The sequence below is a fragment of the Epinephelus lanceolatus genome, chromosome 8 (genome assembly GCF_041903045.1).
Source record: "Epinephelus lanceolatus isolate andai-2023 chromosome 8, ASM4190304v1, whole genome shotgun sequence".
Classification (NCBI taxonomy): domain Eukaryota; kingdom Metazoa; phylum Chordata; class Actinopteri; order Perciformes; family Serranidae; genus Epinephelus; species Epinephelus lanceolatus.
Window position 1 is genome coordinate 26,172,477 of NC_135741.1, and position 26,530 is coordinate 26,199,006.

The 26,530-nt window shown below is 39.8% G+C and overlaps 3 protein-coding genes across 3 annotated transcripts; 1 reads left to right on the forward strand and 2 right to left on the reverse strand.

Moving 5' to 3' along the window:
• Nucleotides 1-1,769: 1,769 nt before the first annotated feature.
• Nucleotides 1,770-7,816, forward strand: LOC117258765 (glutathione S-transferase Mu 3-like). The gene is made up of 8 exons (XM_033629893.2): nucleotides 1,770-1,929; nucleotides 3,250-3,325; nucleotides 3,412-3,476; nucleotides 3,562-3,643; nucleotides 3,886-3,983; nucleotides 4,289-4,384; nucleotides 7,039-7,149; nucleotides 7,382-7,816. Exons 1-8 carry the CDS (start codon nucleotides 1,894-1,896, stop codon nucleotides 7,475-7,477), a joined length of 660 nt encoding a protein of 219 aa, XP_033485784.1. The 5' UTR covers nucleotides 1,770-1,893; the 3' UTR covers nucleotides 7,478-7,816.
• Nucleotides 7,723-19,912, reverse strand: eps8l3b (EPS8 signaling adaptor L3b). Its single transcript, XM_033629892.2, has 18 exons — nucleotides 19,760-19,912; nucleotides 18,920-19,027; nucleotides 15,072-15,187; nucleotides 14,924-14,988; nucleotides 14,682-14,840; nucleotides 13,551-13,700; nucleotides 13,271-13,356; nucleotides 13,034-13,167; nucleotides 12,242-12,360; nucleotides 11,968-12,112; nucleotides 11,757-11,833; nucleotides 11,535-11,609; nucleotides 11,251-11,396; nucleotides 10,260-10,503; nucleotides 9,697-9,813; nucleotides 9,519-9,607; nucleotides 9,293-9,425; nucleotides 7,723-8,327 (listed from the first exon to the last, which is right to left on the reverse strand). Exons 2-18 carry the CDS (start codon nucleotides 18,955-18,957, stop codon nucleotides 8,286-8,288), a joined length of 1,935 nt encoding a protein of 644 aa, XP_033485783.2. The 5' UTR covers nucleotides 18,958-19,027; nucleotides 19,760-19,912; the 3' UTR covers nucleotides 7,723-8,285.
• A 312-nt stretch (nucleotides 19,913-20,224) lies between these two features.
• Nucleotides 20,225-26,122, reverse strand: atp5pb (ATP synthase peripheral stalk-membrane subunit b). Its single transcript, XM_033629808.2, has 7 exons — nucleotides 26,001-26,122; nucleotides 25,145-25,181; nucleotides 23,987-24,132; nucleotides 23,555-23,718; nucleotides 23,309-23,434; nucleotides 21,294-21,473; nucleotides 20,225-20,476 (listed from the first exon to the last, which is right to left on the reverse strand). The coding sequence occupies exons 1-7, from the start codon at nucleotides 26,026-26,028 to the stop codon at nucleotides 20,399-20,401; spliced, it is 759 nt and encodes a 252-aa protein (XP_033485699.1). The 5' UTR covers nucleotides 26,029-26,122; the 3' UTR covers nucleotides 20,225-20,398.
• Nucleotides 26,123-26,530: the final 408 nt, after the last annotated feature.

The following is a 26,530-nucleotide window of genomic DNA, read 5'->3' on the forward strand; positions in this document are numbered from 1 at the left end:
GGTCTGTTTGAGTTTTAGCAGAAGGTTTTCTGTGGTCAGTTGTGTGAGAGAGTAAGAGAAGTGAAACAGAGTGCATTGTGCAGTGTGTCCATATTCTGGTCATTACGGCTGTGAGTGAAGTGAGCAGGAAGTTCAACACAAAAATCAGACTGATTAAAAGCCTCCGTCTTTTCAAAATTAAAGAACTGAGTCTGGCTGCAAAGAATAAATTCCTAGCTTGCACACATTGTACAGTAAAACTTTTAATTTACAGTTATTTATGACGAATAGGCCTCATTTGTGGTACTTAATACTGCACCAGTGCTTTTCTGGCGGAACAATTCTAACTCAAGGTGCAGGGTGTGACCTACAGTGGAGCTCCTCTTAATAAAACATGAGCCCCCCTGATATCATGATTTGTGAAATTTTGAGGGATCTCTGAAAAGAACAGTTTGTAATATTAAGGGGGATTTAGTGGCGTCTAGCGGTGAAGATTGCAGGTCGCAACCAGCTGAAACTTACAGTTTAAGTTCCTGGTTAGAGTTCCTTCAGTGTTCATTGTTCAGGAGGTTTTTACGATGTTTGGTATGTCACAGATGAGCCGCTGCCTCAGTGCCTGCTAATGTGTACTTACCTTATTTCTGAACCAGATATTCAGGAGGTTTTTACTTGGAGCTGAATCACCCACAGAGGTCTCTTCCACAAAAAAAGTTAGTGCCTGTCACTCATCACTGAGAGGCAGCTGACTACAATTGCCGACTATACTATGACAATTTTTATTATTATGTAATTATTATGTTTTTATTATTTATTATGTTTTTTGTTTTTTGTTTTTTTACATACAACACCATTTTTTATAAGATTATCTTGGCATACTATACTATGACATTTTTTAGGATGTTATTTTGACATACTATACTATGACAAATAGTGTGGGGGGGGGGGTACAAATTTAAATGTTTGTATTTTTGTATTTATTTTACCGCCAGTATTCAAAGAAAACATGCCTTCCAAATCCACCTGTTTGAAAGGCATGTTTTATTTAAAGATTGCTAAAATTACTTAATTAATCATATCCAGAAACTGTCATATTCTGCCCTCTGTCTAAAAAAAAAAACCAACCAAATCTAAGCCTAAAATAGTGATATCCATTTGCACTTTCCAACCAGCATGTACAAGATTTTGTCTTCAACTCTTAACTTCTAAAATTCAAACACCAAAAGATAGGTTTTAAAAATCAAATAACTAATCTGCATATCCTGCCCATCACTCAGGGAGGCTCTGGGGAGGTCAAAAAATATATGTATCACTCCACTCCTCTGATAAGTAAAGAGTAGTAGTTACTTAGTAACCAGTAACCAGACCTTGAGTTGGCATTGTTTTACCATTCCCAAGGTCAAAATGAAGTTTAATCTTTTTCTCTGTTAGTTTTGTGTGTGGTTGCAAATGATTGCACACAATTTTCCCTCAGATCTGCAGCTGTTTTGTATGAAGATTACTCCTGAGTTTATGTAAGAGGTCCATGCAGTGATCCTTGCATAATAGAAACACAGCTGTGGCGTACTGTAGCCTCCATTGTGGTTTCTCTGTGTCATGGGAAAGTCTGAGCTTGCAGTCTGAGCATGAGTCTGCATCTATCTGATTACAACAGGATTTTCAGACATGATTTTTGGAGCATAGCAGCCAAGTGTATTCATACTCACATACCTTGAGGCTTTACTAGTGCAAACAAAAGAACCGGATCAGAGTTAGCATGTGACCGCCCGGTTCACCCCGCCCACCTCCTCCGTCTGTCCCCTCAGAGGCTGCACACAGAGCCTGACCCACCGGTCCCTCCCTCGCTGATCAGCGTCTGAACGGCAGCTGCACCTCAACTCTCTGTCAGCCACATTTGGTCTCGGAAAGTGACTCAAAATGACAATGAAACTGGCTTACTGGGATATTCGTGGGGTGAGTGCAGCCATCTTCTTTGTGAAGTGGCTCCTGTTGTTTGCAGTGCTGTGGATGATAACGGCTGCCGCCGCCCTCCTAACTCTTTGTATCTGCTACTGAAACTTTATAGTGTATTAAATAATGTAAGTGTGTTTTATAAGCATGTAAGAAGTACAGACAGAGTCTCGTCAGTTAAATGTTATGTAACGTTAACCCCGGGGCTGCTCCGTGTGCACGTGCGTATGATTACCAGAGCCGTTAGCAAACGTTAAATTTGTTTTAAATATAGCTAACGTTAGCTTAGATGTTAGCTAACATGTCCGAGGTTAAATTACCATTAGCGTTATTTTTTTCGGCGTTCAGATAACTGTTGCTCTCTCTCGTATTGAGCAATGTTACCAGTGAGTTTAAGGGCTGTAAAGTTCGTTAGTTAGGTGAGAAATATATTTTAAAATCAACTAATAAATGTGCTTATGCTAGTAGTTAGCTCCTTACAAGTGGTGAAATAACGTTACGTCACAGAACAGAAAGCAGCTAATTTTGTCTTAACACCGGTGTTATGTCAAAGTCTGCGACCGTCAGATTCCGTGACGCAGCCCTTAGCCATGACCACTTAACAAACCACAAACTCAGCAGTTTTTTAAGGGAGCCTGGCACTTGGTCACATTTTCTGATGAGTCACAGATATTAGGTCTGATATGCTTCATCATGCAGTCATTCCAGGTCAGTTGTCCAAGCGGTGAAAGGTCAAGTCTCTAAATGGTTAACTGCTGTCACCTTCACAAGTGACCAGAGCCCTGACTCATATCTTAAAAGTGCATGCTTTAACATATGTAACCAAAAGCAGGCAATCAAGAGGCTGTGCACTGCCATAATTTGTTGCAGGTGCTGATTAACTATAAGCTGCACACTGATTTATTATGTTTCAGCTTTGTCAAGACTTAAAACCCCCAATTGTTAAGATGGTATCAGACAACCAAGCAGAACTTTACATCTGAAGTTTTACATGATAAATCACTTATATTTATGTGATTGTTAATCAAACAAAATGCACATAATCAAAACAGCAGTAGGTTAAAATCAGTTCACACAAACTTTGTGACATGTGCCTCAAAGAATTAATATATTTACAATATAGTCACCTATTATTTTTGAACAACTAATCAATGGAGAATGTGAAGGTAGTCATGCTTTGTAGGGGTGGGAGGTTATCTTTGAGGTATGAGCTCTGTTACTTCTATGACTTAAGTGTTTACATTCAGTCCAAAAACAGCATAAAAGGTAAAAAAAAAAATCCCCAACTTCTCCTCCATCTCTGGTTTTTGTTCACACATGCAGCTCGCCCAGCCTGCCCGCCTGCTGCTGGAGTACACCGGCACCAAGTATGAGGACAAGTTTTATGTCTGCGGTGAAGGTAACTCACCAGTTCAGCTCACCCATAAACAAGTGTCCATTACAACATACAGACTCAATCATCTAACCCACATTTCTCTCACACAGCTCCCAATTTTGATAAGAGCTGCTGGTTTGATGAAAAACACAAACTTGGAATGGACTTCCCCAATGTAAGTGAGTTTTACTTGTGAATATTCACTTAAGTGTAAAGCTGGCAAGTTTGAAACACCAACTAATAACGTTATCTCACCATAGCTGCCCTACTTGGAGGATGGAGACAGGAAGATAGTGCAGAGCAATGCTATCATGAGATACATTGCTCGTAAGCACAACATGTGTAAGTACTGCATGTTTAATCCTAATATTAATATAGTTTTTAAAGTGGCAACGGCTTTATTCGTTTCATGTCCATCTTCATTCATCCATTGTGAACATTTCAAAATAATTTGTCCACCATGATGGATATCTTATTTTGGGAGCTCATGGTCTCCTTTAAACAACACAGTTACACACACGTTTCAGGAGTAGTATCTCAGTCTTTATTCCCGGAGTGTCTCACTAAATCTGATCTGATCACAGGTGGAGAGACGGAGGATGAGAAGGTCCGTGTGGACATCTTGGAGAACCAGGCCATGGACTTCAGAAACGGCTTTGTGAGGCTGTGCTACACTGACTTTGTGAGTACTACATTAAAAGTTTAATAACATTTGAATAACTAAGCAGAACTCCCTCTGCACAGCCAGTCTCAAGTGTCAGGTGCTGGTCGGCTGCAGGAACATCTCAAATCTTAACAAAAATCACCGCACACTGAACTGAGTTACTGTGATTTTATTCAGAAACGCGTTTCGCCTGTGGCTTCTTGTTGCGTTGTTGACTCTGAATAAAATCACAGTAACTCAGTTCAGGGTGTGGTGATTTTTGTTAAAACATTTGAATAACCTTTGAATCTCCACTAATGCAAACCTCACCTCTCTGACATCAGGACAAGATGAAGCCAGGGTACCTTCAGATGCTGCCGGGCCAACTGAAGCAGTTCTCAGATTTCTTGGGAGACAGGAAGTGGTTTGCTGGTGACAAGGTATGTCAGCCCTTAAACACGTAACCAAGCAGCGAATTTGTGGATTGAAAAAACAAAATAGAACATAAAATTGTCAGGGTTTTGTTTTGTTTTTTTTTCATTGCATTTCTTTGTTTAATAGAGTTCTCCAGGAATGAGTCCTACATAGGGTTGGGTACCGAAACTCGGTACTTTTTGTACTTGGTACCGATTCACGTCGGTACTACCAAGTACTGATTCACTTAAAATGAAACAGTGCCAAATTTCGGTACCTGAGGTGGAGGCGGAGCGAGAGCGCATGACTCACACCTCAGACTCAGCAACAATGACGACAAAAACAATGTGCAGACAAAAGTTAACGTGCAGCACTGTTCCTAAATGTTCTCAATAAAATGTTGAAACTGAGAAGTTTAGACTATGGGCCCGAACGACGCATAGTGCATCCAAATTCACACCCGTTCTGCTCTGTGGATTTTCTCCGCGACTGTGCGTCATAGCGAGAAGCCACGCGTATCAGCGGAAACAGCAGAATTGTAGCTTTCCGACAAGGCCAAGCACTTGTCGGTAATCCAATGTTTTCACAGCAAAAAATTACAATAAAATGATGTATAACAGAGCTTTCATACAGCTTTGCACACACATTACTCTTGGATGGATTACTCGCGAACACAGGCTCGCACAGAAATGCCATGCATATCACATGGAAGCGCAGGACCACACACATCATTGTGCTGTCATCCCATCATGCTATAAATATAGATCAATTGTCTACAAAATAAAAACCTGACGAATTTCTTTACAATCCATTATACAGATCTTGTTATCAGTCACTTCATATAGTGAGGAATATCGTATCTTACCACGTCTTAGGCTTGCGTGTGTTTTTCCCTGTCTATCCACATTTGTAGTCCAGCTTTCAAGATGCAAATATCTCCATATTGTCCAGTTGACACTCCATCAAACTTTGTATGACAAGACCAGCGCACTTCAACTTTGCGCACCCAGACAACTGCAGCCTAATGCATGCTGACAGGGCCGTAGTCACCATATACATTGAGGGGGACACGTGCCCCCCCACCAATGCCCAAAATGTCTCCCGAGTATATAACTGAAACTGAAAAACAAATATTATCTTGGAGGACATCATTGCACTTGGTTGACTATTTTTCTATGATCTTAGATGTAAATATTGCATGTTTCTTTCAGATAAAACACATTTTTGACTTGTGAATGAGTCAATGGAATTTCTTGCAATAATGAAAAAATACTGGCAAACATGTCCGCCTGGCACAAACCACATGTTTTGGACAACTGTGAAGTGACAGAATGTCCCACCATCATGGTTTTTATATTGCCAGATTCCAGAGAGTCTCCCATCTTCATATATGGCAGAATATGTCATTTTCCAACTTGCTATGGTGAGATACATGTAAAAATGTAAGAATTTAGGCACACAGATTTGTTTTTTTCATTGATATAAAAATTAATATAAAATACAGGCACATAGAAGGACATGAAATGATGGCAAATCTGGTTAGCCCAGATTGACCTGAAAAAAACAAAATATAGCATGTGTATGTAGCCTTTATAATGACTGTGATATGAGCTTAAAAGTAAGTTGTTTTTTTTTTGTTAGATGCGTGAAATAAGGTCTGTGGTAAACACAAGTGTAAGAGACTTTCATGTTTTGTTCTGTGACATAAAATACGTCAGTACATGTCCCACTCATGAATTTTGAAACCTTTACCTGTCTTAAAAATGACAGTTGCTGACAAATCGTTAAATGATTCTACTGAATGTCATCAAACTGAACACAGCTTTACAGCCTTTATGTGGTGGCAGTGTTTGGTCATGCGACAGGTGTACTTTTGTTTGTAACCTGTAACGTTAGCTTTTTACCTCTGCCGATTGCGATTCCTACATAAAAATACCATCCCTGATGCATTCTATAAGTGAAATGCACAGAGCCCCTATATCCCTGAAAGGTTATATTTTTTCTTTATCTTGGGCGTTATCTTATAATAATAATAATAATATTAATAATAATAATAATAATAATACATTTTATTTGAAGGCACCTTTCTTGGCACTCAAGGACACCGTACAGATACACAAAATGACATTAAAAAGACATTAAAAAGAAACAACAATTTAAAAACAAAACAACAACAAAAAAACAAAAAATAGAAAGTGACAGAGCAATTGGCATCAGATGGAATAGGCAGGTTCTTGTGCTTTCAAGGTAATTACCTGTGCAAGATAACAACTTGCACACACAAAGATAATTAACAAGATAATTAACTTGTGTGCACAAAATAAAAAGTCACCTTTGGGGACTTTAGGGTATCAGAGTAATGTGAAATGTTACGTTTCTTTCCCTTTAATGACTACAAAACCATGACTACATGTGTCAGTATAATCTGTTATTTTTGATGTCTATTTGTATGTGTGAAATAAATGTAAAAATTAAAAAAAATATAGGTTTAAAACAGATTATTAAGTTTCATAGAGCTGAGGGAGAACTGCAGAGTTGGATGATGCATTTAATTTGAGAAGTGACAAACAGGCAATTCATTTGACTGATTGTATAAAACTATAAGTATATTAGCTAAGTCTAGTTTGAGCTTTTATTTTGCTTTCAACATGTTTGTTAATGTAACTTTTCTTTACAACAGATCACTTTTGTGGACTTCCTCATGTACGAGCTGTTGGATCAACACAGGATGTTTCACCCTACGTGCCTCGATGAATTCAAGAACCTCAAAGATCTACTAGATCGTTTTGAGGTGAGAACATTCGGCTGTTTGTCAGATACAAACAGCACATCCTACACTCGCCACTTAAAGCTGCTGTCAGGAAACAGAAAGTCCTGCACTCTAGCACCTTTTTGTCTTCCTCTGTGTTGTTGTGACAGTCTCAGTTAGGTGTCTTTAGGTAAACAATGAATATGTGGAGTTGCTCCTGTGCTGGTCTTGCAGTTATTTTTTAATGACTTATTATGATATCATGTCATTACAGGCTCTGGAGAAGATCGCTGCCTACATGAAGTCAGACAGGTTCATGAAGACTCCCGTCAACAACAAGATGGCCAAGTGGGGACACAAGAAAGAGTGAAGGACAGCACATTTAAGCCTTTGAGAAATGAAAAGAACAAATGTCCACAAGTGCAAATGCCCCAGTAACTTGTATTTCAGGACCAGAGAAAACATGGTCTGTAGTGTCTTTTTTTATAAGCTGTTTACTAGCGTTTTGTATAGGTGACATGTCCTCTGATCACGTTTCATGTTTCCAAACACTTCATGCCTGTTCTGAAACCACCTTTAACTTTGTGTGAAATGAAACCCAGCTTTGTATTGACATTATAAGGACAGGTAAAAACTTTATTTGAGTTAAAGCACTTAATTGTTACATTTGAAAGATTTTTTGGAGAGATTAAAGTGAATCTTGTTCTGAGCTTGTTTCTTTCTGTACAGTACATGACATCCAGACATTAATTAGAGGAAAATGTAGTGTAAAGTATAAGTTAATGCAGCAGAGGAAAATGTTTTTACAATGTACATCTAATAACACAACTTGGTTACCTGTAGTTATTAGAAAGGAAAATGGTGTCGGATTAAACAAATGTCTACATACATCCATTTTGAGTTAATCACAGTCTGGAAAATTGACAATTGACTTGAAATAACTAGAAGTACATATAAGTAAAAGAAATTGCTGTAAAAATCAATTTGAGTCACAATTATTACTGCTGGTGATAAATTATACAAAATACAGAAGTTTCATTTAATAGAAGTGTTTTCCCTTAAATAACAGAAATGCTGAAAGCAAGGACTTTATGACAAAAAGATTAATTAGACAAAAATAATTCCAGATGTCGATTTGTGAATGAAATTCAGGAGAAACACTGAAGTGAAGCAGGTCGTTAGTAGCGGCCGTTGTACATGCCTGATGGTTCACTGGCGAGCTGTAAGAACAGGATGAAACATTACTGATGTGCTGCGTTTGGGTGTTAAAAGTAAAGTTCTGCCTTTTTTTAAGTGGTGTTTTATGACATTCTTATCCATAGCCAGTGTATTATATTCAGTAGATGTCAGTCGGTATCACCCCCAGTTGCAGAGAACCAACAGAGTACCAACAAGGAAACTAAGCAATGTACTGCTGTGGACGGGGCAGCAGTACAACATGTATTAGCCATCTAAAAAATCTGTTCGTGTTACACTCTATTATTTGGAACATTGTCACAACTTTACCTTACCATCTAGACAGCCCTTTACGACACGGGAATCAAACCATTATTAAATTCTAAGTTCTCTTTAAAGACACCAGACTCCTCGCACAAATATAGTTATTTTACCTCAGAATATAAGAATACTTTGCACACCTATTTCCAATCAGGCTGATGACGGTCTAGTCACTGAAACATTGCAGCATTAAAATCATTATTTTTGCAAGTTAGACAGTGTTCAGGAGTCTTTTCTACAAGTTTTATACCTCACAGAATATGGAAGCAGCTGGTCCACTGCTGCCTTTATCACATACCATAAAACTTCAATTAGTATCCTGGGCTATTATTTGCTTAAATCACTGAAATCAACAGGCCTATATTTGGGACAGGCCTTTAATTCCTTTCACACAAAAGTGTTGTTCAGACAAAATGGGAAATTTTAATCAAATTGTTTATTTAAACCAGTATAAATATAACTTGGTGAAAATTAGGCTTCAGATTATATATTAATTATGAATTATGAATGGCTTAAACACGTTTTGCTGTGGAGCTTCCTTGCAGTACTCCTGCCTGCTTCTCCAAACTGGAGACGTGCCATCTACTGTAGGTGATACACTGACTGGATAGGTACCTAATACAACCCCACTTATAAAGGATCTGAACTATCCTTTGAAAGTGTGCGTATCAGATGACACATCACTCACTGCGATGGCTGACTTGATGCCCTGCAGTTGGAAGAAGACCTTGCCTCCTTCCTCTGGACACACAGTCCTTATCTCATCCTTGGTCATCCCCAGAAGCAGTTTACCATTGAGCACCCCGAGGCTGGTCACTGTGCTGAGAGATGAGACACAGAACATCTGATGTCATCATGCACTACAGTACAGACATCTTTTAGCTCCCCGTCCCGCTGTGCATCATCTCACTCACATTTTGGAGAAACCTTTGAACTCCAGCCAGGCTCTGACCTCTGCAGGTGTGGAGGTCATGTCCAGAGTCACTGGACCGCGAAAGTCTCGCTGTGATGGAGAGAGCGAATGGAATAAAAAGTCACATTCAAAGTATCGTTGAGTGGTTTCTCAGCAGAGCTACGTGTCTCTTGGCTCACCGGTACATCCTCCATGGGCTCGCTGCTCCTTATCGGCTCCAGAACATTCTGAGGAACGTTGCCTTCCTCGTCGCGGGTGTTACGAACGAGCCACCATTGCTTGGATTTGTTAACCACCTGTGAAGAAGCCAAAGAACTGAACATCTCAAACACCTGAATGATGATACTGGCGGTGAGGATTGTGACTGTGGCACATATACAAACAGATTCACGGACACTGAAATAGAAACAGAGCTGTATTCAAAGCAATGTAGAGTGGAAGTTCAATATGTGACCACAGATTATTAAACCTGGACTTTGGCAGAAACTGAAACGGTCTGTTTGTTCTGACAGATTTATTTTCTTTAAAGACAAGAAATCACAGCATTATTAACATCCAGTAGTCAGTATAATAGTTATTATAATATTGTTGGGGTACAGAAAGTATATCTCATTTAATTAAGGTCTATGGCCTGTGTTTGGACATGCAGTGGACATGCTGACACATTGCATGGAAAGATATGCAGCTGTGTGCCGTGTCTAGATGTTAAGGAAGTTATTGAACCATGTTTTTCACGTCTCACCTGAATGACCTCACCCTTCATAATGCTCAGCTCTTGGTTGTTCCTGGCCATGAAGTCATAAATGACCCGCATATACAGGGGCGGCTCACGAGGGCCTGGTGGGAGCCGCTGGCTGTTGCTCCTGCTCAATGGATCGTTCTGATAAGGGGGTGGGGAAGACATGCGTACGGGAGGGGGCGGCGGCTGCCAGCCATCGTAGAACTCTGGGATGTAAAGTGGGACATTATCGTCAGGCCATCTGGACCTAGAGTATGAAGGAGGCAGGAGGGCAGGAAACTCTGAGTCAAGTTAAAAACACAAACGCTGAAGTTACTTCAGTGAGCTTTTTCAGACACATCTGTGAGTGATGGATGTAAGATGTTTGAAATCTGCTCAATGGAATACATTCTGTCCAGGTGCGCTGCTTATGCCAAAGTGTTTGAAATATTATGGTTTTAGCAAAAATGCATGTGTTTGGGAAGTACTGAGTATATGACAGGATAAATGAGCCTTGGATTATACTGCACGAGTTGTGTGAGAGTTTGTAAATGGATATTTTTGGAGGTATATGAGACGAACAAAGTTTTCTCTGTAAGTTCAACGTAATACAGAGAGAGTATATGATGTACAAGTGATCATTTTGTGGGTGAAATGTTCCCTCAAACACCAGCCAAAGGAGTTTTTCACAACCTGGCAACCCTAGAGTTGTTCTTGTTAATGGTTAATAAATTATCAGTGACGCATTGGTAAATTAATAAATGTATTTCCTTGTTGTTCGCCACCAAAATTTAAGTCTCAAGTAGAATTTACCATCTTAAAACTGAAATTCAAAAACTCCTATCATGTTTCTTATATGACATGAATGCAGCATGAACTCTGACCTGTATTTACATATCAGCAGACACACACACACTACGCCCCAGGTTAGGGTGTGTCAGGTCAGGTATATAGGGCTGTATATGAGAAATAAAAGACTTGTGTAAGTGAGTGAGGGTTACAAAGGCCGCACTACCTGGGGATGTTCCAGCAGTCTCCCAGAGACCTCCACAGGTGGTCTTCTTCTGGGTCGACAACCTGACTGAGCAGCCGCAGGGCCGCCTCTGTCAGCAGGGGTGAGAGCACAGAGGGAGCCAGGTCTGGTGGATACTGAGGCAATAACTGTGGATAGATGAATAAAATATCAACAGCTTAGGTGAAGGAAATTATGACCACACATAGTGGAGTGACATGCACTGTAACTGACTAGGGCCTTAAAACTAGAGTCATCAAGTCAAAAATCAGTTCAGCAGAGCTCACCATGCCTAAATTAAGGAAGAAGATGTGCACAAAGTCAGCAGCAGTGGGGCTGGTCAGTGTCCCGTCCAGCTGGCCCTGTAACACAAAGAGCTGTTCAGTCACACTCTGCTGCTTTCTGCTGCCATCACACATTCCAGTCATCAACACATCAGAGTGTTCACCCAAAATCTTGGCTCCATTTATAATCTGTGGAGACAACTGAAGAAATAAAAAAGTCTCTACCAGCAGATTGAATCCATATTTGATTTTCTGAAGACAGGAGACATACTCCTCCCACGGTGGCAGATTCACAGCTGGTGCTGCAGAGGAGGAAAAACTTATCAGACACTAACATCTGTGCTGTCAGCATGACTTCACCTGCAGGAGATCACTACTCCAGCAGTTACGTCCTTATTTATTATTATATGAGCCCTGAGGGAAAAAAGGATTTTACCATTTTTCTTTGATTTTTTCTTCTTCAAGCCGCTTTTCTTCTTGCTCTTGCTCTTACTGTCTTTTGGTGAAGAAGATGCATTTGCAGCAGCAGACACTTTGCCCATGAAGATCTCCAGATCAGATATAACGTGGTTTAAGATATCCTGTGAAAAGGAGCACACGCATGAAACATATTCATGATGCATGAACTCTCAAAAAAAGCTGTCATGTATGAGCATGCTTTTCTTCTAACTTATAAAACTTATATAAACAGTTGAATTGGCAGTACTGACTGTGTTCCTCTCTGAGTCCGTTTGCTCGGGGACCTCTGGGCCACTCCGTAACTCATGATGATCAGGGTGGTACATCATTGGTTCTTGTGTCGGGTAGACCAGCTGAGGTGGCATATTTTCTGTAAGGCAACAAAAAAATTGTTTGGAGATTAATATAAATGTTGACACAGTATAAAACATACTGGAGAGAGTTTATTGCTGAACCCGTCTTGTTTGCACAGAACACGTCAATAAACCTTTGAGATTTCTGAGGAAATTAACCTGACAGTTCATATTTGTCCTCTGTGGAGGGCATGACAGTGGGGGACATGACAGTGAGGCCTTTGTTTCAAACACCATACATGCAGTTTATTTAATGCCTAATATACTGTGAAAGCACATCTTGGGCTTTCTAGTGATGTAACACACATGGGGGTGTGACAAGGGCAGGTTATCAGACAGTGGGCCCCTGGGCACAGATATGCAAAATGCCCCGCACCTGCCCTACATAGGAGCAAGACACACACTTTATAGTCATTTAGCCTTTTTTGAGTCATTATTTTGCATCTCTTTGAGGTCACAAGGCATATTTTTATAGTTTTATGTCTCTTTGTAGTCATTATGTGTCATTTTTGGTCGTTTTGTGTCTCTTTGTAGTTCCTTTGCATCTTTTGTGGTAATTTAATGACTCTTCCAGGTCAGTACTTTGTAATTTCCAATTACTTAAATTATGTAAAAGAAAAAACAAAATATTAAAATCTTTTTTGTCAGGGTCTCAGGATGATGCTTTCAGTGAACTCTATTAAGCTGTACCTGGTTCTCTGTTCCTCCATTGTGGGGGCGGGTGGTCTGGTTGTGGTGGGGCCCTCTCCTGCGGCACAGGACGAGGCCCAGCGTGCCGGAAACTTCCTGGAACATGTTGCCCGATGATATTCTCAAGATTACTCCTGTGAACATCAGCGACAGACAGCAGTTAATGCATTTTATTGTTCAATTTCTCTCTCAGTAACGTGATTTTTGTCTCCATTTACACGTGATGTCACACTGTACCTGATGTCAGACTGGTCTCTGTGTGGTTCCACAACATCACCTCCTCTTTGGATCGCCTTATCCAGATCACTCTTGACGAGCCTCGCCTGATAAAATAGACAAGCTTTAAATCAAACTCCTACATGACACCAGCAAAAACCGCTTGTTGTGTAAGAGTGATAATGGTTTCAGATTTCAGAGACTACATATCTCAGCATGACCATCACATCCTCCCTTCTCTGGAGGCGTTTAGGAGGTCAAAGTCACGGTCAGTGAGGTGCTCTGGTGAAATTTGACTCACCCCAGTCTCCTCACACTGGAACATGAAGACCTGGGGGCTGCGTTTGTTGCGTTCCTGCACAGTCACTGTCAGCAGAGAGTTGTAGGCGCAGCTATCCAGCACAGCTTTGGTCTTCAGGATGGAGCTCAAAGGCAGCGACTCCAGCTCTGACTTTAGAGTCAGATTGAACAGGAGAAACATTATGAACACAGGTTTATCAAATACACAGTTAATAACCAAAACTCAAAGTAATTACACACAGACAAAAGTGGAGCTATGTCTTGAAGAAAATGGTCATAAAATTGAATTTTGTTCACATGATTCCATTTTCTGTTTCTTTGTTGTCATTGTTTTCTAATAAATCTAAATGTCAGACACTAAACACATTTCTCCGTCATAAACACTGGACTAACTGAGACAACATCAGAGAAAACGGTGGGAATAAGCCCAGGACTTTATCGTTCCCTCCCTGACAAAGTCTGATATGTTGTATTTTTATTAAAGGAATGCTTCATCCCCCAAAATGATTATTGGTATATCTACGGTTCCCACACATTTTCATGGGCAAAACTCTCACACAACCCCATCAGCAGTAGACCAACAGCTCCTGTGTTCAGTGAGGTAAAATTACCGTTCATGTCAATGAAGTCTGGCTTTGACATGAGCAAAGATTCGGTTTCACTTCCTGTTTAGTTACTCATCAGAAAGGTTGTACTGAGCACATGACTGGATAAATGAGACTTGGATTATACTGTACAAGTTGTGTGAGAGTTTGTTAACAGATGTTTTGATACAGTTTTGCTTTTGTCAAAGGCACTCATATGACTTCATCACCGCAGGTATGCAAGAAAACCTTTCTTCATGAATTCAACATAAACATGGAGTGAGTAATTGATATACAAATGATTATTTGTGGGGTGAAGTATTCCTTTAATATATCTGAACATTGTCAATAAAACAAAATACATTTCTTCCTTCTTTAAGATTTTTCCCCTCAGTCACACTTAACATAACTCCACTTCTGTAAGCATCTCATCTCATATATAAACATAGCTGGCAAAGGCATGTTCAGCAACTGGTGAAATGTTATGTCCACATACTTTTGTACATGTGGTTTACTCAAATTTCCCAAACTCTGAAGTGTGTACCAACCTTGGTCTCAATGTCACTGAGCAGCAGATACCCTCCCTGAACCTCCATGATCATCTCCTGAGGCCACAGGCGACCTTTGGCATCCAGCCTCTTGAGTTTAGCCAAGCAGTCGTCCATTGTCTTCACCTCCTGGCCGTCCAGCTCACAGGTGAACAGGTGCTGTGGAGTCAAAGTGGAGATGTCATCGATAAAGACACCTAAAGATTGTACTGTGTCTCCATGCTGGTGCAGGTTTCATTTACCTCCACTCTGACGTGAAAGTTGTCAGGATGTCTGTTCAGCGTCTCAGAGTACTCCTTTCTCTGCACTGATGTAAAGAAAAGATGTCTGACACATTTGGTTCTCACACAAAAATATTACTAGACAAGGTTTGTTTTTGTCTGAGCGTACTGTATATGGATCTCCCACTGGGTCTGGACATGTTGTTTCTCTGCAGTGGAGATCCCCGATGGTCATCGTGTTGGAAAGCTCGTCTCTGCTGAGGGAAGTCCTCCGGTGAGAAACCCCTGACGTCAAATAAAAGCACAGAGATTTGAGCATAAACCAGCAGCTGCACAGTTAACACAACCAGTAGTGGAAGAAGTATTCAAATCCTTTACTTCAGTAAAAGTACTGATACCACACTGAATGGCACTGATTGAATACCTGATAATAAAGGTTTATAAAAATCAGTTATTTTCCGTAAAGAGTTTATACTGTATGTAGAATAAAACATTCATTCTGGTACTCTGCATGTTTTCACAGCACAGGAGTGCCTTCTTTTGGCATAGCCTATTTCCAGACATTTTTCCGCTTTCTTGCCCAAAAACAGGTTAGAAAACATATCAAATGTAATAGGTTACACTACTTTGAAGAAGTCTAACTAGTAATTTGTAACCTAGTACGTTTCAAAAGTAACCTTCCCAACATTGTGTGTATGTTGCATTTCACTGTTCAGCTTTGTGACGATGCATGTTCCTGCTGATCCAAGAGGATTTTTAGAGATATTATTAGTTTACGTAGTAGGAGGATTTTCCCAGACCATAAAGGAACATTTCATCCTTCAGTTTATCACAAACATTTAACTTCAACACATCTGGAGATACATGGTTTTCAGTGGACAGAAAGGGGATTAAAAACTGTAGTCTACAAAGTAGTACTGCTACCATTATTGGTCATACCGTAAAACTTCAATTAAAAGCTTATTTCCAATTAAACACCCAGTCCCTTTTACTAGCCTGGTGTGGCTATACACATGCTGACATATAAAGGCCTGTCTTAATAAGACTAATAGTTTTATAGAAGTTCTTTGGATATTTGCTACCCACTTGAGCCAACATTACTTAGGTGCTTCGGTCGCACATACATATACAGTACAGACCAAAAGTTTGGACACACCTTCTCATTCAATGCGTTTTCTTTATTTTCATGACTATTTACATTGTAGATTCTCACTGAAGGCATCAAAACTATGAATGAACACATGTGGAGTTATGTACTTAACAAAAAAAGGTGAAATAACTGAAAACATGTTTTATATTCTAGTTTCTTCAAAATAGCCACCCTTTGCTCTGATTACTGCTTTGCACACTCTTGGCATTCTCTCCATGAGCTTCAAGAGGTAGTCACCTGAAATGGTTTTCCAACAGTCTTGAAGGAGTTCCCAGAGGTGTTTAGCACTTGTTGGCCCCTTTGCCTTCACTCTGCGGTCCAGCTCACCCCAAACCATCTGGATTGGGTTCAGGTCCGGTGACTGTGGAGGCCAGGTCATCTGCCGCAGCACTCCATCACTCTCCTTCTTGGTCAAATAGCCCTTACACAGCCTGGAGGTGTGTTTGGGGTCATTGTCCTGTTGAAAAATAAATGATCGTCCAACTAAACGCAAACCGGATGGGATGGCATGTCGCTGCAGGATGCTGTGGTAGCCATGCTGGTTCAGTGTGCCTTCAATTTTGAATAAATCCCCAACAGTGTCACCAGCAAAACACCCCCACACCATCACACCTCCTCCTCCATGCTTCACAGTGGGAACCAGGCATGTGGAATCCATCCGTTCACCTTTTCTGCGTCTCACAAAGACACGGCGCTTGGAACCAAAGATCTCAAATTTGGACTCATCAGACCAAAGCACAGATTTCCACTGGTCTAATGTCCATTCCTTGTGTTTCTTGGCCCAAACAAATCTCTTCTGCTTGTTGCCTCTCCTTAGCAGTGGTTTCCTAGCAGCTATTTGACCATGAAGGCCTGATTGGCGCAGTCTCCTCTTAACAGTTGTTCTAGAGATGGGTCTGCTGCTAGAACTCTGTGTGGCATTCATCTGGTCTCTGATCTGAGCTGCTGTTAACTTGCCATTTCTGAGGCTGGTGACTTGGATGAACTTATCCTCAGAAGCAGAGGTGACTCTTGGTCTTCCTTTCCTGGGTTGGTCCTCATGTGTGCCAGTTTGGTTGTAGCGCTTGATGGTTTTTGCGACTCCACTTGGGGACACATTTAAAGTTTTTGCAATTTTCCGGACTAACTGACCTTCATTTCTTAAAGTAATGATGGCCACTCGTTTTTCTTTAGTTAGCTGATTGGTTCTTGCCATAATATGAATTTTAACAGTTGTCCAATAGGGCTGTCGGCTGTGTATTAACCTGACTTCTGCACAACACAACTGATGGTCCCAACCCCATTGATAAAGCAAGAAATTCCACTAATTAACCCTGATAAGGCACACCTGTGAAGTGGAAACCATTTCAGGTGACTACCTCTTGAAGCTCATGGAGAGAATGCCAAGAGTGTGCAAAGCAGTAATCAGAGCAAAGGGTGGCTATTTTGAAGAAACTAGAATATAAAACATGTTTTCAGTTATTTCACCTTTTTTTGTTAAGTACATAACTCCACATGTGTTCATTGATAGTTTTGATGCCTTCAGTGAGAATCTACAATGTAAATAGTCATGAAAATAAAGAAAACGCATTGAATGAGAAGGTGTGTCCAAACTTTTGGCCTGTACTGTATAAATGACTAAACTTTTGTCAATATGGAGATGCTACACATTGTTAGCTCGCTTAGATTCTCCACACTTCAATCATTCAGTTCATTTTGCTGGAACTACCGTATGAGCACCAGAGAACACTGTAATTCATTGAGACTGGCCTGGTAAACAAGAGAGATGTCTCCCTCTGAAGCAGTCATAAAGTCAGAATGTGTCCATTCTTCAATAACCCTGTAAGTTATTCCTATTCCATCAAAAGAATCAAAAGTGGTTTTAATAAGTATTAATCCAAGTTATAAATATTGTTCTGATAGGATGTAGTGGTGTTGTGTCGGTGTGCTGGATGCTGTAAACCTTGAGTGCCATAAACGAGTCTTGTAACTCTCTCTTTCTGATGTGCTGTCTGTTGGAGCTTGATCAAATGAATGATTCATAATTAATTTGTTATTTGAAGCCTGATATGAAGTAATATTCATACTGGTTTGAATAAACAATTTTATTTCCCATATTCGCTGTTTTTTTGTGAAAGGAATTAAAGGCCTGTCTGATATAGATGCCTGTCCCAGATATAGGCCTGCTGAGTTCATTGATTTAAGTAATTATTAGCCTGGGCTACTAATTGAAGTTCTACGGTATTTCTACAATTATTTTACACATTATTATTGTTACTACACACAGATAATATCATGTATTAATATACATATATCATACAGATACTAATATTAGTCCCATTTTTGTAATTGTCATAGTCATTATTGCCGTTGTTGTTGTTGTTGTTGCTGTGTATCTTTCTCTCTGTTGTCATGTAAATTGTCTGTACTGTCAGTTTATGATGTTGGTCTGTTCTGTACCCACAACATCTGCTGCATGTCTATACATCCTGGGAAAGGAAACCTAAGGTTTCGCCCATATTTTTCCCTGTTAAATGTTTTTTTTGGTCTCAGATAATAAGCTTTAATTCTGCTAATTGAATTGAATTGAATTGAATTGACTAAGAGCTGTCAGACACATGCTGTGGACTAAAAGTCAAATATTTGCCTCTGGGATGGTGGTGAAGTAGAAGTATAAAGCTTCATAAAATGTAAATACTCAAGTGTAAGTACCTCAACTTACGTACAGACCTTACTTAGACTCACTTCTACCACTGACTGAAACAGTCATGTTTTATCATGAGAGGGTGTGAGCAGGTGGGTAAAGTCCTGTAAATAATCCAACAAGTGCTTAAACCAAATGACCCCCAGTGACTGTTGAACCTCAAAGTGAAATGAAACTTACTAACCTCGGGGAATATGAGAACGGTCCAGTGTTTCCAAGCATTTTCAGTCTTTGTTGGGAAGAGTTATAACTTCAGACTGGCAAGAAAAATATTTAGAGCCACAGCCACAACCTGTAAGAAAAGATGTTTCTCGTGCTGGTAATCTGAGACGGTACGAGGTGCCAACATTACACCCATTTCACGAGGAAACCAGGACAGATGGCTGCATACACTCACATTAAGGATCTGTTTACCCAGTTGGGATATTCACAGATCCTGACAGCATAAAGCAAGAATACTAACTTATAAAAATAAACTGTTAGGATTTTGCTATGATCATGATTACACTACATTTTACTGTTTACCTTTATCTCCTGATTGTCAAGTGTGGCTGTTATTCAGCAAAAGTTGAATAGCTTTGCTTTAAAACTAAACTTAATTGCTGACAGGAACAACAATAAAGCACTAGGAGGGAAATTCCCATTTGGTAACACACAGTTTTAATCATTTATGGCCAAAATAAACAGATTCTGTAATTATTAAGCTGCGTCTTGAAGACTTCACCTCCTCAGGAGTCAATGGTAGATCAGTGAGGGGTATTTTAAAGCTATGACACAAATTCTACAAACACCTGCTGCCATTAAGCAACAAGATGTAACACATACACATACACACATTACTGCCGAAATTAAATCTGTCATATACCACCTGGTATAAAAAGGCTGCAAAATGTGTTTCCTGTCTACAAGAGCAAACACATTTCCATGTCTAAACAGGCTGTAATGCCTCCATCAGTCAGGATTTATTTAACCTCCCTTCATTATCACCTCTAATCACATCACCTTTACATAATTTATTCATTACCTGTCAGTGTCGGCTCAGTTTCGTTGTCATCTCTCCCTTCTTTTGAAAAGATTTTCTACCAAGCAGAAAGCAGACTGCCGAGAAAATTTCCTTGACTTCCTGCTCGAAGGCACCAGGATCAAAGTGCAACAATGTGACGGGGAGTGACGGATCAAGAGGCCTGGCCCCGATTTGTCATCTGAGGATCAGTATTTGAAGGTATGGTGAAAGGCAGCATATCCGTGGCTCATTATGAGTCCAAAGGTTTAGAAGTGCTTCAGAGTGATCAAAGGTCTTAAGTGCTCCACAAAATGCTCTTATACAATTATCTAACCCAGGCGTAATCTGCTGTGGCTATAAAAACGGTGACGGTCATAATGTTCCAGATTCACAACTAACGTCACCGACAAACACCTAGGCAAAGGTTAAAACGCTGAAAGAAAGAAAACACTTTTCCTTCAAGTGGAAGAACACAAAAAAGCCAGATGAAGTTGAATAAGAGAATGATTTATTTTACCATCAGCTGACGTGTAAATACTGTACACACCCACAACATGTTGACAGAGACAATCTTTAATGAGGGAATTCTGTAAAGAAAAGTGAACGTCTCGTCTTAGGGCCATGAGTTGGGGACTAGAGAGGTCTTCTCTGAAGACTTGTTTAGGCTGTAGTTTTGGCCTGAGTGACTTTTGCCAGAGCCCTCAGGTCTGTGATGCACTTGGCGATGCTCTCTTTCTCCTGAAAAACAAACACACAGGTAAGAAGCCATTAAATGACACCTCACTGATGTATTTACAAGGGGAGACAGTGTGCAGGTTAAATTATCAAGGTGTAACCTGACGGGCGATACAGAGAAACACCCATGACACAATGTCCAATAAAGCCCCTCCCTACCTCCCTCTCCCCTCCCAATCACAGAGGAGTTGAATCTCATTCAGTCATCCCTCCTGGCTCATTAATGCTGTGTTTACGCTATGAGCGACACAGCAACAGCGAGCCCAGCAACATTACTGCAAAGTGTTGCTCAAGTGCTTGTTGACATAGTGACGTCATCACAGGTTTAAGTGTGTCTGCTACGTGCAACATAGTACCTCGACTTTCATGGATGTCTGAGACCCATTTTTTTACACTACATTTCGCCACCCTACTGCATCCCTGTTTGCCCTGCAGTGCATAGAAAGCTAGCATCAGCTAACTTAGCACCACAGCTAGAAACAAATTCATATGACTGGCTGACGCTTCAGCATCACTGGAGCACTGAAAAAGCCTCCAAAGCGACTAGTGACAGGTATCAGTTCATAGCTTCATGTCATCTCCTTCCTCTGAAAACAACCTTTAGCCTGTTACTGTGCTGCTCATAGTGTGAACACAGCATTACAGTAAAGATAGACATGAAGATAACAAATAAAAAAAAGATTTGTTCATATTGGTTATATAATTAATCTGCAAATGTGCTGGTTCAAAATGAGACCAAACTTTTCGATGGAGTTTTTGAGCCACAATAAAGGCCAAAATGTGGCCTGCAAACGGAGCAGTTTGACTCAAGAGGACTGACCTGCTGAGGAGTGATGCTGCCAATGACACTCTTCTCCACCCAGTTCACCATGTGCTCCTTCTCCATCTGGCGCTGGAGATGCTGCAGGGCGATCTGGTAGTCCAAGCGCCTCTTCACCTCATGGGTCGCCATGTGTAGCCTCTCTCTGTAGTTGGTCTCCAACAGCATGGCCACATTGTTCTGAGAGAAAAAAGGGGAGTCAATGTAGTCCTTGTTATCACACCGGTCTACACTTGGGTTGCTAAAGTTGGCATTTAATGTACTTCTATAGTAATTTTAAGCAGATTAAATTCCTTCTTTACATGACTGTAACATCAGGATGAAATTTAAATGACAAAGAATAGTTTGAAATTTAATTACAATGAGTGAAGACACACAGCTCTCAACGCTGAATCTAATTACTGTTCGAATGTTTCAAATCTCCTGCAATGAAAGCTTGATTGGGTAAAAACAGGTGGCTGAGGGAACTTCTCTATATTATCTGGTGTGTTTGTTTTGTACATGGAGAACAAAACACACTTTTTCAGTGTGAAGGGCACAATAATGCCTCTCCCGTCATGTAACACTGTGGTGACATCGACTACATGGAAGTTTTAATCATCTAATTATTCTTCTTATGGAGCCAAAACTATTTCAAATGTTAAAAATACATTTTATGTCTGAATAATGCTGTTTGTATCACTGTTAAAACAGCCATTATTAAAGGATCGACAAAACACCATCAATTTAACAGGTGATTTCAGACCTTTGAACAGCAGTACCTTTTAATAAAAACATTATTAGGTTTGGCAAGAATGCTATGTGCTCATAAATGCAGTCCGGATTCAGTTCTAAACTGTATACTTTCTAAAAAGACTAAATTTGTAAAGAGAAGAAAATACATCACAATTACCCCTCACTAAGTGCTTATTGAATGTTTGGGATACGGCAGAACCTCAAATCAGCATTCTTCTTTCCTGTTATACTTAGCATAGGTATGTGCTATATATTATGTGCTAGGCTCGTCTGTGTTGAAAAGGAAACCAAATTTTTAAGATGGTTGAAAGATGTGGCTGAGGGACTGTCACAGTCTTTACAGACATTTTACATCATATACAGTCAAGTCTTGAGTTTGCTAATGTTAGCAAAACACTACGTTAAGTATAGCTACATGAACAGGAGTTAGCCTAACATCAGATCAACGTCAGCCAGGTTTTCTTTCTCCTTATGGCTGTGATAATGTTAAATGGATTTGGAGAAGGACAGACAGGTTGGTTGATGACATGTTTTTGAGATTTCATGAATTATTGTAATCTAGCAAAATCAAGGCTAACGTTTCTTTGTGCATATTATCTGTGTAAGGCTACGTGCTGCCCCAAAGTAACGAAACCTTCTTTGGTGAAGAGAGACTAATGTTGGGTCAGCAGCATGATTCAGTAAAAAAATACATGGATAGAGAACTTTTCTGATCCCCAGAAGGAGAAATGGGAAGACATAACTGGCAATGCAGGAGCAATGATGCCTGACAGTTTCCCTTTTTCGTTAAAAACAGGAGCCTCAATTTGTGTTGCCTAGTTCATAAAAGTTAACATTGTGAATGTATCCTTCCAGCACATACTCTAGTTCCTGTCTTCTTCATGAAGCTACATTGCCTGACGCACAGAAACTAACAGTCGCTGCTGCACCAGAACATGTGGAACTGCCATTTCTTTTCATTTATACAGCTGGTTGGTGTGTTGCACAGATCAGTATTAAATTCATTGACCTTTATCTATTTATGGACTCCTGTTTTTCCAAGATCTGTTTTTGTTTCTCTCCTAGTAATGCAGCTCCAGACAGTGATAGCAGCCGCTGCAGGTTCTTTGGCCATCAAGTGATGTAGTTGTAATTTCAATTTGTTGCCAGTAGAGGTCAATAAATGTCAAGGATCACATCATGATGCATGGCAATCAGGGTTTGTTGTGTGAATATGAAGCAGTGCATTATAAAGAAGGAAGAAATTTGAGAAATATCATGGACAAGTCAAAGCTGCTTACCCTCTTAGCATCGAAGAGCATTGACCTTGCCTCTACTCTCCACTGCTCCTTCTTCTCATCCTCAATAGCATCAACCAGGTTGGCGATGGATTCGTCCTTCACCTTCTGAGCCTCGGCCACTTTCTCCTGCAAACACACATACCAATGATCTTTGATTGTTACTTAAAAACAGTACAAAACCTCAACTGCAGTTTGAGAGTATCCACAAAAAAACCCCAACACAAATCCATGCGGTTGCCAGCCTACCTCATTCAATTTGTCAGCATAAGCTGCAACACTTGAGCCATATTTCTTGATACCATAGATGATGACGCTGAGAATGGAGGCGGCTGCAACAGTCTCATGGTTGATGACATAGATTTCCTTGGAAAGCATATAAACGAGGAGTCCAGTGCCGAGCATGTAGGGTCCTTGTGCAAAAAATGAAAAATAAATTAAAATAAAATTATGTTTGTGCAGCAGCTTAATTCTAATGACTTTATTTAAAAATACAGGGAGAAACAAAGCATTTAAAAAGCATAAGCAATAACACTAGGGAATGTAGTCCTACACCACATATGGCTCGGTTTCAGACAATTTGAACATACAGTTCTAATGAAATACTCAGAATTTCACTTTTTGCCTTTTCATAATGGAAATGAAATAATCAAAAGCTGAGTCTTGCTTCTGGCTACTGACCTGTGACTCCAGTTTTGGGGTACAGGAACTGGAAAAGCTCCTCTGGGATGATGCCATGACGGACTTTGCCTCCTGTCTCTGGCAGAGGGGGCACTGGGGCCAGACTCTGGGACGATGTGTGCAGGGAGCGGGATGCCTGGACCACACTGTGAGAGACAACATTATTAATAGTTTTTATTTAGAATATAGGATTTATCTTTTTTTAAAACTGATTTGATGTGATTTTTATTAGGAATTTTAAAAGCACAACAACGCAAAGGACTATCGTGATATAAAATTCCAGAGGACTTTAAGGATTACTACATACACTAATTTCCAAAGTGGTCCTTAGTGAAAAAAGCATACTATACATAAAAATATACACATAACTGCGAACAAGCCAATTAAATTATAGACCTACTCATCTCCCTTGCAACTCCACATCTGTGGTTCAACTCCCCTCCCTCATGGTGAACCATCAATCCTCCCCACAAATTCTCCTTAATTTTTATTCTTAAAAATCCCTTTGTTTGGCTCGGTTTAATATACAGGGAGGGTTTGTTTTTTAGGAATGTCCCAGTAAATGAAAATTGAGCTTCTTGCCATTTTACCAATAATACAAGGTACACTGTACGACATGATGCTTGCTCTTGTGTTGCAATTATGTTGGCTTCCAAACATTTCAATTTGATGGTTCATATATTCTGGAGCCCTCTGTGAAGTCTATCAAACACATGGTTACATTTCAATTGTTTAACTTAATCTTCAACAGGTAATAATGCAACGTGCTTCATTTCTACAGGCCCTCTATATTTGTCCTGGGAGGACCACTGAGAATGTATCTCATAACATTATCCTTAGCTGCCGGCAAACTGTTTTTAAGCTTTTGGGAAAGCCCACTACACCATGCAGTGCAAGCAAAGTCGAAGTGGCATTGATCTAATGTGGTAACTAGGATTTTTTTTGCTTTAATATTAAAAGTATTGTGTGTAACGACATAACAATTTCAGCTTTTTTGCAATTATAGGTAAGACTGTTGACACAATATCCTTCACAGAGATTGACTGTTTATGAGATATAATATTTCCATAACATGTTACTTTAATTGAATTGCTTTTCTTTAGCAATACAATGTATCATCATGTTAGTAACAAAAGAGCACACAAAACAGACACATACCCAGCTCCAAGGGGGCCGCTGCTTTTCAGGCCATTGCCTGCAAAAAGATGAGATGATGACATAAATTCATGGCTACAACCAATGCTTGTTTTTATTCATGTTTTATCTGATGATTATTTACTTTATTGATCAATACCTCCCTAAAACTGTTTCAACAAAAGCTGACCATTATAACCTTCATGAATGTTGGGTTAATTGCAGGACTATGGTATTAACCGAGTGCACTTCACTGTAAAATGACAAATGTAAACAGCAACCCAGCTACAGGTTGAGACAATTACAGTGAGTGATTACAGTATAACATTAACTATGATTAAAAGCTGAACTGATTTGGCTTCAAATACACAACCTAAGGAATCCTTAAATGAAAAAGCACATTTTTGGTGGACTAACAATGTGAAGCCAGTAGAGTTAATCCTTCCTACAAACGTTGGGAGCATAAAACCAACCAATGCTAACTGTCAAAAAGGTGACATTTACAGGCGTGCAGAGCTAACGCTGGCTGAAGTAGCTAGCGGTTTGCTACGGTTACCTATCGTCATCTAACCTGACTGTAGCTAACTGGCAGTGATGTCTGCCAGAAATGCTGCAAATCCTACAAAATCAATAGCATTACCAACAACTGCCAACACAAATACACAAGCAATATAGTTGCTGCAGTTTCAGAGAGTCCACCTGGCTTGTAGTTAGGATAGCTAGCTAAGGCTAGCATTAGCATGTCTCTCATTCAATGTGCGGCCTTCATTTTACCCTTCAGCTTCACATTCAATTTAAACTTTTGTTTAGCCTGCTTCACAGTCTGGTTATGCCAGTTAAATACATTTAATTAATTAATAAAAGCAAGATTAGTGCATACCCGAAATAATGAGGAGCCTGGACAGCATATTTGAAGGATGAAGTGCCAAGTTCTTGCTACACCGGGCACTCTTGTTTCGGCCTCTTCGTGCCCTTCTGCAGAGAGCCACAAGGATGCCGGAAACACGAGATATCACCTGGAAACATCGCGAGAGTACAATAGAGCTCCTATTTTTAATCTTTTTAAAGAAAATACCGCTGGATGACGTTGTTCTCAATGTTATAATTTGTCACTGCCTTGACATTGAATTTAATGGTGGGAATATTAAAAATATAAAGCATAAAAATAAATTAATCTTTTATGACGGCGGAGTCCAAATAAACATTTTGTTGATATCACAATTAAGTTTTAAGAATTGTTAAAAAGTTTAAGACAGATGTTTTGTTAAATGGCATCAACATAAATTATAAAAGTAAGGAACATTTTTTTAGATGATACACTGCCCTGCAACGAGTAGTCACTTTGAAAACATTTTTTGAAATTAATCTGGACTTCCTATAACAAATATGTTGATAACAATAAGGTTATTG

Excerpts from the sequence above, each read along its gene's own strand:
- LOC117258765 (XM_033629893.2), top strand. The coding sequence starts at position 1,894 with ATGACAATGAAACTGGCTTACTGGGATATTCGTGGG. Across the intron at positions 1,930-3,249 it reads CTTACTGGGATATTCGTGGG|CTCGCCCAGCCTGCCCGCCT; the intron begins GTGAGTGCAGCC and ends TCACACATGCAG. Across the intron at positions 3,644-3,885 it reads TGCTCGTAAGCACAACATGT|GTGGAGAGACGGAGGATGAG; the intron begins GTAAGTACTGCA and ends ATCTGATCACAG.
- eps8l3b (XM_033629892.2), bottom strand. The coding sequence starts at position 18,957 with ATGCTTGGAAACACTGGACCGTTCTCATATTCCCCGAG. Across the intron at positions 14,989-15,071 it reads CAGTGGGAGATCCATATACA|TGCAGAGAAAGGAGTACTCT; the intron begins GTACGCTCAGAC and ends TCTTTACATCAG. Across the intron at positions 13,168-13,270 it reads AGAGACCAGTCTGACATCAG|GAGTAATCTTGAGAATATCA; the intron begins GTACAGTGTGAC and ends TGATGTTCACAG.
- atp5pb (XM_033629808.2), bottom strand. The coding sequence starts at position 26,028 with ATGCTGTCCAGGCTCCTCATTATTTCGG. Across the intron at positions 25,182-26,000 it reads CAGGCTCCTCATTATTTCGG|GCAATGGCCTGAAAAGCAGC; the intron begins GTATGCACTAAT and ends ATCTTTTTGCAG. Across the intron at positions 21,474-23,308 it reads TGCTCTTCGATGCTAAGAGG|AACAATGTGGCCATGCTGTT; the intron begins GTAAGCAGCTTT and ends TTTTTCTCTCAG.